General features: G+C 37.4%; 2 protein-coding genes across 2 annotated transcripts in view; both read right to left on the reverse strand.

The window, feature by feature from the left end:
* The window catches only part of Dhc93AB (Dynein heavy chain at 93AB), a 202,564-nt gene that overhangs the window by 119,767 nt on the left and 67,636 nt on the right, over positions 1 to 15,161 (reverse strand). Inside the window, 1 exon segment of the mRNA XM_085821370.1 lies at positions 121 to 396. Within this exon segment, the coding sequence (XP_085677496.1) occupies positions 121 to 396 (276 nt within the window).
* LOC146996142 (dynein beta chain, ciliary-like) lies at positions 11,690 to 15,081 on the reverse strand. The gene is made up of 2 exons (XM_085820027.1): positions 14,886 to 15,081; positions 11,690 to 12,155 (listed from the first exon to the last, which is right to left on the reverse strand). Exons 1-2 carry the CDS (start codon positions 15,057 to 15,059, stop codon positions 11,718 to 11,720), a joined length of 612 nt encoding a protein of 203 aa, XP_085676153.1. The 5' UTR covers positions 15,060 to 15,081; the 3' UTR covers positions 11,690 to 11,717.

Below are 15,161 nucleotides of genomic sequence, written 5' to 3' on the forward strand. Positions count from 1 at the left end.
TTTTGTCTGGTGGCTTCCAAGGCCTTTTATCTGTTAATGTTATTTTTTAAGGTAATTTCTCCTTGATAAAGCGGGATTTGCTTTTTTATTAAAAATGATTATTTGGCACAGCTGTCTTACTTCAAACAATTTTCCAGCTTTAGCTAGTTCTGCAACTTCTTCTTGCAAGGTACTTATATCTTTATGAAGCTTTTCTAGCATATCTTCGGCAGGTAATGGACAATCCCTGTGAAAAGCAGGAGATTTTCGAAACTGTTCTCGGAACTGAATTTGCTTGGAACTGAAAGCTGCTACTTTTTTTCGCACTGCAGACGCTTCTTTGGCCATGGGAGTCAGAATCTGTTGCCGCCAATGTTCTGATAATTTTTTAGTGTGCTGCCATCTTTCGGGAAGTTTCTGAAAGAAATTGTAAAACGTAATAATTAGTTGTTGTTTCTTCAGTGTAAAATCATAACTCTTTTATTTCTCCCTTAAATTATGAAAAAAAAGAGCTTAAAAAGCTTAATTCTTCTATTAGAAAGCAGGTAAAGTATAATACAATCCCTCTCGGCTACCTTTTGGATCACGGGTATATGTTAGATGAATTTCATTCGATTACTCATACTTAGGATAAGTTAAAATACTTTAGCTACAGAAATAAAATTCTGCAATGAAACTATTGTTTTGTCACATTGGTGCACTTGCGTCACATTAAAAAAGCAAATATAAGCCATAACAGCTTCTTTAATAAGCAAATCCTCTCCCATTTAAGAGATAACTAGAAAGCCCGGGCAGCGAGGAAGCCCCTTTGCTTACTGCTCCTCGGGGTTTCCCCCTTCTACTTGCTTAATTGCTTCAAGTAGAGTACAATGAAGGAAACCACTGGCGGTACATTTCTTAAGAGCCCACCGCTAGCTCAATCAATAAAGGTGATTTAAATAATAAAATGTTAATTCACATGTTAAAGATCCCTTTGTACACAACATTTTTTGTGTAGATCTTTCCCTCATTTTTAAGCTCGCCTTGCAGAGTACCATCCATTATTTTTAATTTTACGTCCGTTCTTTCACGAACTCTTGAACAGGCAACATAAAGTTAACCGTGTCCAAATGCAGGCTAAGGTAAAAAAATGCCAACATGCTTAAGCGTTTGGCTCTGAAACTTATGGACGTTCATAGCAAAGGCAAGTTTTACAGGAAATTGTCTACGTCTCAATTGAAACGGGAACCCTGTGCCGTGGCAACTCCACCCCATGGGCTAGTACAGTTACGCAAGCAACCAATAAACTATCGGCGACAAACAGACACTTAAGTCGCATATATATATCGGGTGAAGTAACATCATCTCCTCCGAAACGACTGGCTCCCTGGCTTAGCGAAGCACTTCGTTGGATTCCGCAGGTCCGTGGCACGCCATTTTGACCATTCGCGTCTTCTTGGGACTTTAATTAGCCGAAATATTAATTAAAAACTAATTTTCCCCTACGTTTTCCCTACATTTTCCACTTTCTTTCGTTGGTTTTCCCTATTACAGGAATTTGGCTACTTGCCAAATTCGTTTTTCTCGAATATCTACGGAACGGCGCCGAGTTGAACTCCGAGACGCGTATCCTCGGATTCCAAAAAATTCTCCGAATGCATCGATAGCGTTCTCCTCTTCGCACGACTTTAATCGGCCAAGATATTAATTAAAAACTGCGGAAACGTTAATTTACGCGCTCATTTTTCCGAGTGGCAACAATAAACTATCGGCGACACTGCTAGCTCTAGTGCTTTGAATAAAAAAAATTGCTTAGTTAAAATACTTCTTTAAAGTTGCTTAGTTAAAATGAATTATTAATCAATTAATTCATAGACTGAAACAGAAATTGTATAGTTTCTTATTTTTCTTTTCAATGCTTTCTTCTGAAAAGCAGCCGTTAAAAATTTTACTTTTCATTTCACTAAATTTCATTAATTAATTTTAGCATTTACTGCTTAGTTAAAAAAGTTGGAAAATTAAAAAATAACGTCAGAATTCATTTCTGTCTCATTATCGTTTTGGGTACCAATGCAGTTCTAGAATTCGTGATAAAAATATACAATCAATTTTCATCATTATTATTTTTTGTTGTTATTTTTTCTGAATATTTTACCTAAACACGAATGTAATTATTCATTAGTTATCAAAATACAATTAAATTTCATAACGTATATGTCATCGATTTTAATTTTTGCTTCATTCTGATTTATACTTCAGTTAAACGAAGAGAATAGTTTTAAAAATAAGATTTCAAATTTGGCATTAAATTCAATGAATCAGCTGAATATCTGTAATGCAAAGACAAAAATATTTTGTTTCTGTGCAGGTTTTCACTGACTGCAGAATCTAAAATGGTGACTAATCAACCAGATTTTGATATATACATGAAGACAGAGAGGGGCTCCAGGCATGAAAGCCTATACACTATTATTACCTCAACCCTGGAGCGAATCTCATAGTGAAATGTTGCAACCGAAGTCAGCCCGAGACAGACCTGACAGCACCCGTACGGTCCCTGTCGAGCCTAAACGGACCACCGAATAGTCGGTGGCGTTAGTTCTGTGAAGAAAATCTATTAACATCAGAAGCCGGGTTTGTCTAAGTACAGATCTTAGCCCGAGTCGATCTCTGGGGCGGATGAGATAAATACAGTGAAAACTTTTGCCGCTTCTCTGTATTTGTTCGCGTATTCTGCCCCCTTTCTTTTTCGCTAATTTTCTCATACGAAAATGAAACGCGGTTACATTAAGAACGTAATGAATGCAAAGCATTCACGAATAAACTAACGGTTACTATTTCAATATCTTTTACTTAAAAGAAACCTATCTTACACTACAAATACGTAGTAATATTAAGATTACTAATATCTAATAAGACATCTTCGTTTCTCTTAAATCTCGGCCGCTTTGATTGCTGTCCATTCCTATTGCCTAAGCGTAAAATCATTTAATGCTGCTGGAACTGTCGTGTGAGTCGTCTGTTGCAGTTTGCAAACCATCGCCATCTTCATCATCTTCTCCTATGTTTAGTCTCCTATCTTCCAACGTTCAATGATCTTCAGAACTACCATGGCCGTTAGATATCCCTATTTTCGTTTCACTATTACTGCTTCAAGAGTTAGAGCCGATGCATCCATAATGCACGACCGAATCAATTAGTAAAAAAAAAAAAAAAAATCATTACATGGACGAATTTTAAAATTTAGCGAAGCTCGCTTTCTGAATGCCTTGGGGAAGGAGAAAATTCCACAAATACTCTAGAAAAATTTCAGAACCTTACGCTAAAATATTAATGGGAAAAATAGTAGAGTAAATGCGGTATTTGAATAAAATGACTGCTATTGATCATATTTCTGAGAATATAATTAAATAACTTTATTGAACAAGAGTTTCATTGATCAGTCGTTTTCAGACAGCCATCTCCACAGAAGACAAAATCGTGTGAAGTGTGAGTAGTCATCTAACAGGAGTTTCACTAGATTTAATTCTTACAAACACAAATTCAAATTTAAGATTCACACACACTGAAATTTAAAATCAGTTATGTGTATCGTTGTTACATGTAACTTCAGCTTTTCAAATCATTTAAGCTTAAGGCAATCTTTTATTTCCTTCTCCTGCTTTTTGGAAAATAAAGTTCAAAGTTTATAAGTGAAGATAGTGTTCATTAGAAATCCCACAATATTTTATTTTAAAACACTGAATATCCGCTGAATTACTTTTGCTTTACAGATAGTAATCTAATAAGATATTGGACTATCTTTTCTACATCATAGTTTGATTATGTCTAAGAACAAATTTCGCAGATGTTGAAAGTCCTCTATACGTAACTCGACTCACTAGAGTCCTCTGTATGAACTCGACAGCAATGGTTACTGCCCAGCAGTTCCATCAGGTCGCGGACAAGTATCAGCAACTTTCAGGCATATGTGATAAGGTCACATAAAAGAAGAAGAGACTGAAGATTTATATGGACAAGGATGTCTCGTGAGCATAAGCTGAAAATTATTATTTTTTAACTTACAAATACGTTTTCAATAGTTGTTAAAATAGTCTTTATTAAAATAATTAAATCGTTGGCAATGTTAAAAATGCAAGCTCGAGAGCCACGAATTGCTCTCCCACGTTGATTTTAAGGAAAAGATTTAGGTTTTTCTCTTCTGTATTGTATGTAGCCATTTTTTTTTTTTTTTTTTTTTTTTGGACGTTCAATAAAATTTTCATGTGATGTTCCGTCATTAGCGTTTTCATTGGAGTTCAACATCACACCGTTGAAGCATTAACACTACACCACAGCAGTAAATATTAAAAGTGGGTGGCAGCTTTTAGGGATTGTTCCTGAAAGTAAATTTAGGAACGGACTTTTTCACCTGTGAACTTGAGTTTTATGTTAACAGTCAAGACTTTCTTCTCTTCAAGAACGATCTAATTTTGCGTGCAAGGACAGTTCGCGTGGTGAAACTTCTTCAGTGACAAGTGACAGTGTGTCAGAAGAGAACGCCGGAGGAAGCGTGATCTAGTGCCGCAAAATAGTGAAATTTCCCGGAAGAATATCCAAGTAGTGCCAGGAGAGTCACTCGAAGGCGTCTTTAAAATAGGTGAGTACCATTTTTGTGATTTTGGAGAAGTTATGCCAGTTATTCGAGACTAGGTTTATTTTGGATATAGTTTTGTTTTGGATATAGTTTTGTTTTTGGGGATCAAAAGTTTTCTGGTGGTTATTGAAAGTTAAGCTTGTGGTTACTGTTGCTAATTGAAATTAAATTGTTTGTTCTATTGTTTTAGTAACTGTTTAAATTATATGAAGTATTGTAACGGTATGCTTTAGAAAAATTTAGTTTTAAATCAGTCCAGAGTTAGAAGACAATATTTATATAGTTGACATAGAGCAGGAAAAGGCTGCCTCTTAATTAGTATTTTTTTTATATACGATTTTATATACGCTATTTATATGTAGGCATAGGTATTATCATTAAGTGTTGTAAGGCAATTTGCGTTCAGAATTGTTAGGGAATTATTCAGTTTTGGAGAGATAGACCTGTTGTTGTTTTTGTGTTATTGTATTTCGGGTTATTTTTCTTTAATTTTCCATAATGGGTGATTTTATGAGGAAATTTACTAAAGCTCTGCTATTGGAGTTAGCGGAGGAAATGGAAACAAATATGTCTCAGGCAAATAGAGTACGAGAAATTAGGCAGGCTACTCGAAATGCCGAGGACTATGAAGAAGAAGCTGCGAAAGAATACGCGACAAGAATTTGGGCTGCGGCTGAGAAGAGAAAAGCAGAAGAAACAGCCGAACAAGACAGAGAAGAGCGGGAACGTGAACAAGAGAGAGCGGAACGGGAACGGGAGCGAGTTTTTGAATTGGAAAGGTTAAAACTGATGAATGTGGTTCAGACTAATAGCCTAGCTTCCACGGTTTCGAAAGTTGAACAATCTAGAGAAAAAAAAGAGGTTAATTTGAAAGATCTAGTACCGCGTTTTGAACCGAGTAATATAGATATTTCATTATTCTTTATGCTATTTGAGAAACAAGCTCAAAAAGAAAACGTTAATGAGATTGATTGGGTCTCGCAATTAATTCCTTTATTACCTCACGATGTAGCCCAGTTAATAGTGAAAGAACCAGCGGATAAAGGGGATGATTATCAGCATGTTAAGAAATTACTCATGCAGAGATTCAAGCTTAGTTCTTGGGCACTAAAATCAAAATTTGAAGAACATTCTAGAAAAAACGGAATGTTATGGGTGGATATAGTGTATGAATTGAGAGTGTATTTAGAGAATTGGTTGGATTCAGTATAAGTTAAAGATTTTGAAAGTCTTAAGGAACTTATGCTCACTGAGCAAATTAAGCCGCGAGTCCCTCTAGAAATAAGAGAGCACTACTTAAACAATTGGGAAGAATTTAAAACAGCTTCCATTTTAGCAGAGAAATGCGACAAGTATGAGGCTTTGCGAAGAGATACGAGGAGAGCGGGGTTAAAGAAACCATTTGAGAAAGATAGAGAGCGGTATATAAATTCTAACTGTAGTTATAATCAGAAAAGTAGTGGTCATCAAAGAATTAAATCAGAGGAGCATAGAAAAGTGGAGGCTCCTAAAAAAAGCAAGTTTTCAATGAAGCAGGTTTTGAGAAACAGCGGAAAATAAGGTGTTACCAATGTGGAAAGGACGTGCATGTCCGACCTAACTGTCCATCGCTGGAAAAGAATAAGGCTAATCTGGGGAATAATCTAGGAACGGAGAGTTTAGGAAAATGTTTTGAGCCGTATTTCAAGAAAGCAGTAATTAATGGGATAGAGAGAGAATATCTGAGAGATACTGGAGCTGGTATAGATTTGTGTAATAGTACTTAGATTAATACTAGTGACTTATTAGGGGAAACTGTATGGGTGAAAGAGCCTTTGGACACAGAATGTAAATGTTTACCTTTGGCGAAAGTCACCATTGAAGCTGATTTTGGTGTGGTCACCACAAAGGCAGCGGTTACTCCGGTAGAGTTAGACAAAGAGTGCTATTTGTTAGGGAATAAAACTGCACAGTTGATTGAGGAAATTAAGTAACGACCGGTTTTCTTAAATGCTGTGGAAACTCGTAGTCAGGCGCATGCGCGCAGGAGTTTAGAGAGAGCAAGCGCAGAATTCAAGCGCAGACTTAGATTCCAGATCGGAAGAGGAGGAAGAGATAGAAAGTGAAAGTGTTGTGAATAATGAGCTTTCGGAAGAAGAGAAGTTAACAAGTAATACGGTGGAATCTATTGAATTTCCAGTCATCAGTTCAGAAGAATCTATCCTTGCGGAGGTTTGGTCAGCAGAATTCTTGGAAGCACAAAAAACATGCGCTAGTTTAGCGACCCTGTGGAAGAAAGGGGAAAGTGAAAATGAGAAAGAGTTTGTAATAGTCAAGGAAAGACTATTCAGAATGGCAGGTTCTAAAAAAGGGGAAGATAAGCGTCAGCTGTGTGTGCCTCTCGTTTTTAGGAAAGGGATCTTGAAGTTATGCCACGAAGAAATCTCTGGTCATTTAGGGGTAACAAAAACCAAGGATAGAGTTTTGACACAATATTTCTGGCCAAACTGTAACCAGGAAATTGAAGAATTTGTGAGGACGTGCGATATTTGTCAGCCTGTAGGTCACAATAAGGATAAAAAGAAAGCCGCTATGTAGATTGTGCCTGTTATATCAGAATTGTTTAGCAGATTAAATATTGATGCAGTAGGACCTCTGATCCCTATTTCGCGTGAAAATAAATACTTAATTACTATTTGTGTTGCTTCCAAATATCCAGATGCCCTTCCTGTACAGAATTTAAACTCTAAATGTGTGATTCAAGCCTTGATACAAATCTTTTCTAGATCAGGTTACCCTAAGGAAATTCAGTGTGATTTGGGTAGATCGTTTACCAGTGAACTTACATCTGAGTTTTTTAGTAAGTTCGGAATTAAGGTGTATCATTCTTCTGTGTATCACCCTCAAAGCAATTCTGTTGAAAGGTTGCATTACACCTTGAAAAGGGTATTGAAGGCTTTGTACTTGGAAAGCGGGAAGGACTGGGAAGAATGTTTGTCATGTGCTTTGTTCGCCCTCAGAACTGTTAGCCATGAGAGTACAGGTTTTAGTCCCTGCGAGTTAGTACATGGAAAAATTTGAGAATACCTCAAACGATTGTGTATGAAAACTGGCTAGAGGAAGAAAGTTCAGACCCCACTGTGGTCGAGTATGTTCTAGACTTAATAGACAGATTAAAGAAGTAGTCTTTAATCTGTCTATTAAGCTGGCTGTAGAGAGGAAAGAGTGCCAGAGTAAAAGGAAACTCTGGTATAATCGCAACGCTGTTACGAGAAGGTTTAAGGTCGGAGATCTCGTGCTTATTTTAGCTATGTCTAAACCACACAAAATGGCTGTGAACTGGATAGGGCCAGGTAAAGTAACTAGTGTGATTTCCGAAACCAATTATACGGTAGAGAGTCCGGGTAAGCGTAGCAGTGACACCATTTATCACGTAAATTTGATGAAACCTTATTATCAGCGCCCCGAGTTTGTGAATCTTGTGATGGAGGAGGTCATGGAAGATATTGAGGGAGAAGTGGAAATTCCTTATCCCTTGGCTGATCCAACTCAGGTAGATTTTTGTAAAATAGTTGGAGATAGTAAGCTAGAAGAAAGAGCTTCGGCAGAGGAAATAGGAAAATTCCAAGAAGTTATAAGGAAGTATGGAGCGGTGTTTTCGTCGGACCCCGGCTGTACGTTTTTGGTCGAAATGGATATTAAATTGTTGGATGAGACTCCGGTTAGAGTCAGGCCTTATCGAATGTCGGCGAGACAAACCGACATCCTAAAAGAGGAAATTAGGCGGTTGCTTGAGTTAGGAGTTATAGAAGTCGGGCAATCTGATTATGCTTCGCCTATGACCTTAGTAGAGGTCCCAGGTAAAGATCCTCGTCCTTGTATAGACTACAGAAAATTAAATTCAAAACCTATGACCGAATTTTTCCCTCTTCCCAATATTGAAGAAGGGGTAGAAAAAGTCAGCGCAGCTCCATTTTTCACAATCATGGATCTAACCAAAGGATACTTCCAGATACCACTCACAGAGCGTGCACGGAGGTATGCCGCATTTGTGACGCCTTTTAGATCTTTCATCCCGAAGAAAATGATGTTTGGGCTTTTAAATGCGCCTTTCTATTTTTGTAAATTGATCGCTCAAGTTTTAGGAGGGCTGGACAATTTTGTTCTACCGTATATTGACGACATCGCAGTCTTTTCGCCGACTTGAGACAGGCATATGAAGGATTTGGATGTGGTTTTAGATCGCCTTTAGGAGGCTAAATTGACTGTTAAGCCCTCGAAATGCAAATTCGCACAAGACCATGTGAAATTTCTGGGTCATGAAGTAGGGTCTGGGAAAAGGTCGCCTAGTGAGGCCAAGATTCAAGCAATCAGAGATTTTCCGATCCCCACTACTAAAACACAGATACGTAGCTACCTTGGTACTGTGGGCTACTATGCAAGGTACATAAAAGACTACGCCCGTATTGCGGCACCTTTGACAGACGCTTTGAAGGGGAAAAACAAAAAAGAAAAAGTTATTTGGACAAAAGAGTGCGACGAGGCCTTCAATAAACTGAAGACCAAACTAGTGAAAAGTCCGCTTTTATTTGCACCAGATTATTCTAAAGAATTTATTGTGCAGACAGATGCCAGCTTATATGGTGCGGGTATAGTGGTGTCTCAAATTCAGGATGGGGAGGAACACCCTATACTGTATCTTAGCAAAAAGTTTACTAAAGCGGAGCGAAATTATAGCACCATTGAAAGAGAACTAGCAGCCATTATTTATGGACTGAAGAAACTAAGTCATTACTTAGACGGACAATAATTCAAGATCCAGACGGATCATAATCCGTTGACTTTTTTAAACAAAATGATGGGATCAAATTCTCGTTTGACTCGCTGGGCATTGTGTCTCCAACAGTACAACTTTGAAATTGTTCATAGGCCAGGCAAATTACACGGTAATGCAAATGGCTTGAGTCGTGCCCTAGTCTAGTGACTGAATATCACTACTGGATACAAAGTAAGGTAAAAAGTAATGAAAATGGGTGAAAATGATTTTTGTAGAGTTTTGGAATTATTTTTGTGTAGATTCAAAATTGTTTGCATTGTGTGTTTCATTTTCAAAAAAATTGTTAGAATTAAATGTTTTATCTTAAGTATTAGCATTGAGTAAAATTTGAGGAATATGCTTTGTATAAGGCAGACATTAGGAGTAGTTTAAATTATTTTTGTTGTATTTATGCGCTTATGTTATCTAGAAATAAGTGCAGGGTAATGTAACTGGCTTCTCTATTATCACTTAAATGGATACCACTTGTGTTTTGAAAGCAGTGAATTGTATTTAGAATTTTTCCTTCCATAGTCAAGAAAAATTTCTTGATGAAAGAAGGAGTTGTGATAAGGTCACATAAAAGAAGAAGAGACTGAAGATTTATTTGGACAAGGATGTCTCGTGAGCATAAACTGAAAATTATTATTTTTTAACTTACAAATACGTTTTCAATAGTTGTTAATATAGTCTTTATTAAAATAATTAAATCGTTGGCAATGTTAAAAACGCAAGCTCGAGAGCCACGAATTGCTCTCACAGGTAAAATGTATAGAATTTGATTTTAAGGAAAAGATTTAGGTTTTTCTCTTCTGTATTGTATGTAGCCATTTTTTTGGGGGGGCGTTCAATAAAATTTTCATGTGATGTTCCGTCATTAGCGTTTTCATTGGAGTTCAACATCACACCGTTGAAGCATTAACACTACACCACACATATTTCTCACGCGTGTCAAAAATTACAATTAGCTGCAGTTAAATGTCATATTAGGTATATCGAATATAGTTAAGTGTATCGCTTAAGATCAAGACAATGCAGTGAGCTCATTTTCGTGTCCTACTTTTATGAGCCAGATAGAAGGGTGCTTTATCTTGTTGCAAAAAAGATTTTGTGTTTCGGATTATTGCAAATAATACTGCATATAGTAGTAATGGATCGTATTACAAATAATATTGCATACAATAATGCATCGTACTACAAATAATATTGCATACAATAATGGATCGTATTACAAATAATAATGGAAATGGTATTCTGTAATGATCATTATTCATCGTTTGCATGATGTTGCAAGAACGTTTCTTCTACCTTACAGTGTGCCTTCATGAGATAATTGAAAATACGCTTAGCTAGCAACCGGAAGTTCCGGAGTTCGAATCCCAGTGAGAGCACCATTGATATTTCGTATTTCCTGCTCCAAAACAGCCGTAATGTCTTTACAATGTTAAGCAATGATTCTAATCTGTGTCACAGCAAAGTGTTCCAGAACCAGACTAGAACATAATTTTCAATGGCCAACTGAACTTCAGTTGTATATAAAGGAGTTACAGTTTGATTTTATTTGCAGCGAAGCCGTAATCACAAAGATGCAGAAGTAAACAAGACTTAATTTGTCCAGATGAATTTACCTGTTAAGAGTTCACTATCGACATTATTTGAAACATGTTTGGTCTTGTTTGCGATAACTGTGTGCCATTATGGGTATCATATTGATCTCCACTTTGAAATTCTAAAATAAGAACACGCTGCGCTCAGAAATATGGGGTAATTACACCTTTCTTTTAATAGAAAATGATTCTGTGTGACTACTGGTTTTCGTTGTTCATTTTATAGTCAATTGTTTTTCGAAACAGAAAATAGAAAAAGGTGGCATGTCTTCTCCGGGATTTGAACTCTAGGTGTTTCGACAGAAAGCCGGAAGTGTTTTCATTGACACCACGAAGGGACACAATAAAAAGGGATAAATACCTTTCTATTGCGATAGTAAGATTGCTCAGTAGTAAGATCAATCATGCGTAATGTGAACCTTCTGCTGGATAGTTGTTGATATTTGTTCCTACCCTGTCCTCCTTTTATTTAGTAAAAACTTACGCCTATTTCTGAAATACTGCCGTTTGCTTCCTATGTCCTAATTATTGATTCTCAATCAAATTTTCTTAATTCGTCATTTTCCATATTATTTAAGTAAAGAGTTTAATAATTACGTTTATTAATTTCATAAAGAGGATATGTGCTCACAGTTTACAACAGCCACGCGACATGACTATACCCTGCAATATTTTATATAGCGAAAGAATACATCAAGGACAGAATTCGTTTAATGCAAAGCTAGCTCAAAATATTTACAACCTGTAAAAGTTCATCCACGACTTCGTCTACTTCTTGGTTGCATTCGGTCCTGAGGAAACGAACTGCCGACCCCAGAGGACCGAACATCTCATCTGTAGTTGTTCTCCTATCTTGAACAGCTTGAATTAGAGTGATGACTTTCAATAAAGATGACGAATCCATGTTCTCAGTGGAGGGTGATGATGTCATTGATTCGTTCAGTTCCGCCTCTGTCTCCGAACAGAAAGTATCCAAATCCTGGAGATAGCGGCAGACGCCTTCCAAAACTAGTTGTTGGAACCGACATTTCCATTCGCTTATGAATGACAAAAGAAGCTTTTTAAAATTACTTTGGTCAACTCGAAGCCATCCTTTTACCAAACGAAATGGACGGATGCACTCCGTTATTTGGGTGTCAAGTGTAACACAGTTGCGAATCTGAAATTTAAGCAAAATACTAGTAAAGGCAAAAATTTACTATTTATTAATTTAATTAAACTTAATATAATAATAGATAGATATAATAATTTCTCTATTATGTTTTAGTATTATTTATTTATTTATTTATTTATTGTAAAATTATAATTTGGTATGTTTTTGCACTCATTAAGTAAGTATCTTAAGACCAAGAGATAGCTAAGCAAAGACAAAACCGGTTTCATTCAGCAAGTAAAATCAATCAGTTTTGAACTTAATTAAGATTTAAATCTATTAGCATTTATAATTTCACTTAATTATTCCCAGGAAAATCTTCGACTGAGTGCCTAACCCATTCGTTCCGCACTAGCATTCGTTCTGCAGAATAAAGTCATTGTTAAATTATTAGATGATATAATTTTCTTTATTTTGAAATACATCACACAAGAATAACTTAAGTCAAGAGTTTTATGACAAAATAATGTTTTATTTTTTAGAATTTTTCTAGTGCGGCGTCCGCGGAGCCAATCAACGTTCACAAAATTTGAAAGAGTCGGAATGATGCGGCCTCAGGTTTCAAATCCAAATCCACCGAGTTTTCTAGCACCATGCTTCCGATTTCGACACGCACATGTAGCCAGAAGAAAAGCCTCAGCTTAAAATGTCACCGAAAGCGTCGTACAAAAGCGAGCAATAAATTACCCTTTGCTTTCGACCCCCGGACTTCCACAATGATGCCTCTTACTCCGTGACAGGTCGTCCCTTCTTATTAGCATGCAAGATGTGAGACACACACACACACACACACACACACAAAAAAAAAAAAAATCGAGACTGGTCCAATAAATCATTGCACTTACATAATCAGTTCGTGACATTATCACCTTCAAAGTATTTACCTCCAGCATTCACACACTTCTGCTTCGTTACTGCCATGTCTTGTAACAGTTCTGAAAGAGGTTTTTAAAAAGCCCTTCAGGAGATTCTCTGTTTTTGCCTGAACGTCTTCAGCTGAGGTAAAATGGGTTCCCTTTAAGTAAGATTTAACTTTAGGAAATTAAAAACAGTCGCATGGAGCCAAGTCAGGTGAATAAAAAGGATGCTTTATCACAGTAATGTTTTTGCTGGTTAGAAACTGCTTGACAGATAAGGCCGTGTGAGCGGGTGCATTGTCCTCATGCAACAGTCATCCATCCCTCCACAACTACCACTGTGGAGGGATGGATTTTGACACTCACTTTTTTCCTAATTTTTTTCAGGAAGTCATTTTAGTACTTCAATGTAGTAGTGTTGATTAACAGTCTGACCACTGGGAACCCATTCAATCAGGACGAATGTGCTGGGCGCTCAAGGAGGCGCCCAGCACGTTCATCATCTTCCACACTGTCCCTTCCCCCTGAAAACCACTTATGCCATTCAAACACACGTGCATGAGACAAAGTTTCATCTCCATAAGCCTCGGTTAACATTTGAAATGTTTCCTCCATGGCTGATTTTTTAAGTTTCACAAAAAACTTAATGTTGATTCGCTGTTTGGTTTTTACATTAGACATTTTTCTGGCAGAATGCAGTTGCACGTGTTCACTAATTAAGGCAGTACTCCCCACTGGCGTGGTCGGTTAAGTCGATACTCGCCGCATGGATAGAGGAGGTGTGTGGCATGACGTCCCCTAAACAGTTGTTACCAACTCCACTCTGTTTTCAAGCTACACACTTAGTCTCCTTTTTTTGTGTCACACTACATATAGTTTTTGGGGGAGGGTATGATGAGGCCGCGGAGCTAATCAATGCTTGCAAAATTTGAAAGAGTCCGAACTCTTAAAGTTAGTGAATAGGACCTCTTTTGCCTTAGCTGTAGATGATTCGTCTCCCATGTCGCGGCCTCAAGTTCCATACCCGAAGCCCCCGATATCTCTCTCATCACGTTTCTTATTTCCACCCATATATATCACCAAGAGCAAAGACTCAGCTTAAACACCTAAAGCGTCGCAGAACTGCGAGCTAAAAATCAACCTCGGCTCTCGGACTTCCACAGTGGTACCTCTTCGACGTGACAGGAGCATGCACCTCTTCCATCCGCGCACCTGAGAAAAAAATGACGAACTACGTCACTCGCGCAATCCTTGGTGTCTCATTTCACAAATATTCAACGGGCTCAGCTGGCAGCGCCCAATGAACGAAGCTAAACAGCCCATCGTCGCAACGATCAATTACATCAACGCTATGGGCTCAAATCACGGCAACAAGTTGTCCCTCCTCATTAGCATATAGCTACTGAGGAAAGGTATGCGGCGTCCGAGCAGCCACTCAGTGCTCGCCAGTTTGAAAGAATCGGAATTCTTGAATCTAACACACTGGAGATCTTTTGAGTGGTAGTAGAGAGGTGTTAGTGGTAGAGTTTTGTACCCGAAGCCATCGACGTCTATCACACCACGCCTATGATTTCGACCCATAGATGTCGACACGAGCAAAGGCGTGACACCGAAAGCACGGATCACCAGTGAACCATAATTCAACCTAGCTTCGCGGACTTCTGTACTAGTATTAAAATTAAAAAGACAGAACATTATTTCGAAGTTTTAAAGAATTCTTTTAAATATTTCAATATTACAGATCTCTTATGAGTAACAATGCTCGGTACTGTAGAAATTTAAGTAAAAGACTAATACAGTTTTAATAAACACTTTCATTTCGGGCATCTTATTACAATTATAACAAAACAATCATGAAATTCTTAAAATTTCTTTATACCTGTTCAATTATTTGAGGAATGATATTAAGGGAATCTTCGCGTCCTGTTGATAAACTTCGTATTATACTGTCAGGTTCTTCTTTCCACAAATATGAATAAGGTTGAAAATCTAATGCCAACTCTTCTGCATCTCTCATGGCAGTTTCGAGTCGGGTCTTTAACTCTTGTCTCATGCTTTGATAATCTTCCCTACTTGTGACTTCAGACTGAAAAAATAAAATAATATAATGAAATGCTGTTTTATAATTAAAGTATCATGTTTTCAGGATTAAAGA

Source organism: Stegodyphus dumicola, chromosome 7 (genome assembly GCF_044657685.1).
Source record: "Stegodyphus dumicola isolate Sdum_Otavi_A_Nest chromosome 7, ASM4465768v1".
Lineage (NCBI taxonomy): Eukaryota > Metazoa > Arthropoda > Arachnida > Araneae > Eresidae > Stegodyphus > Stegodyphus dumicola.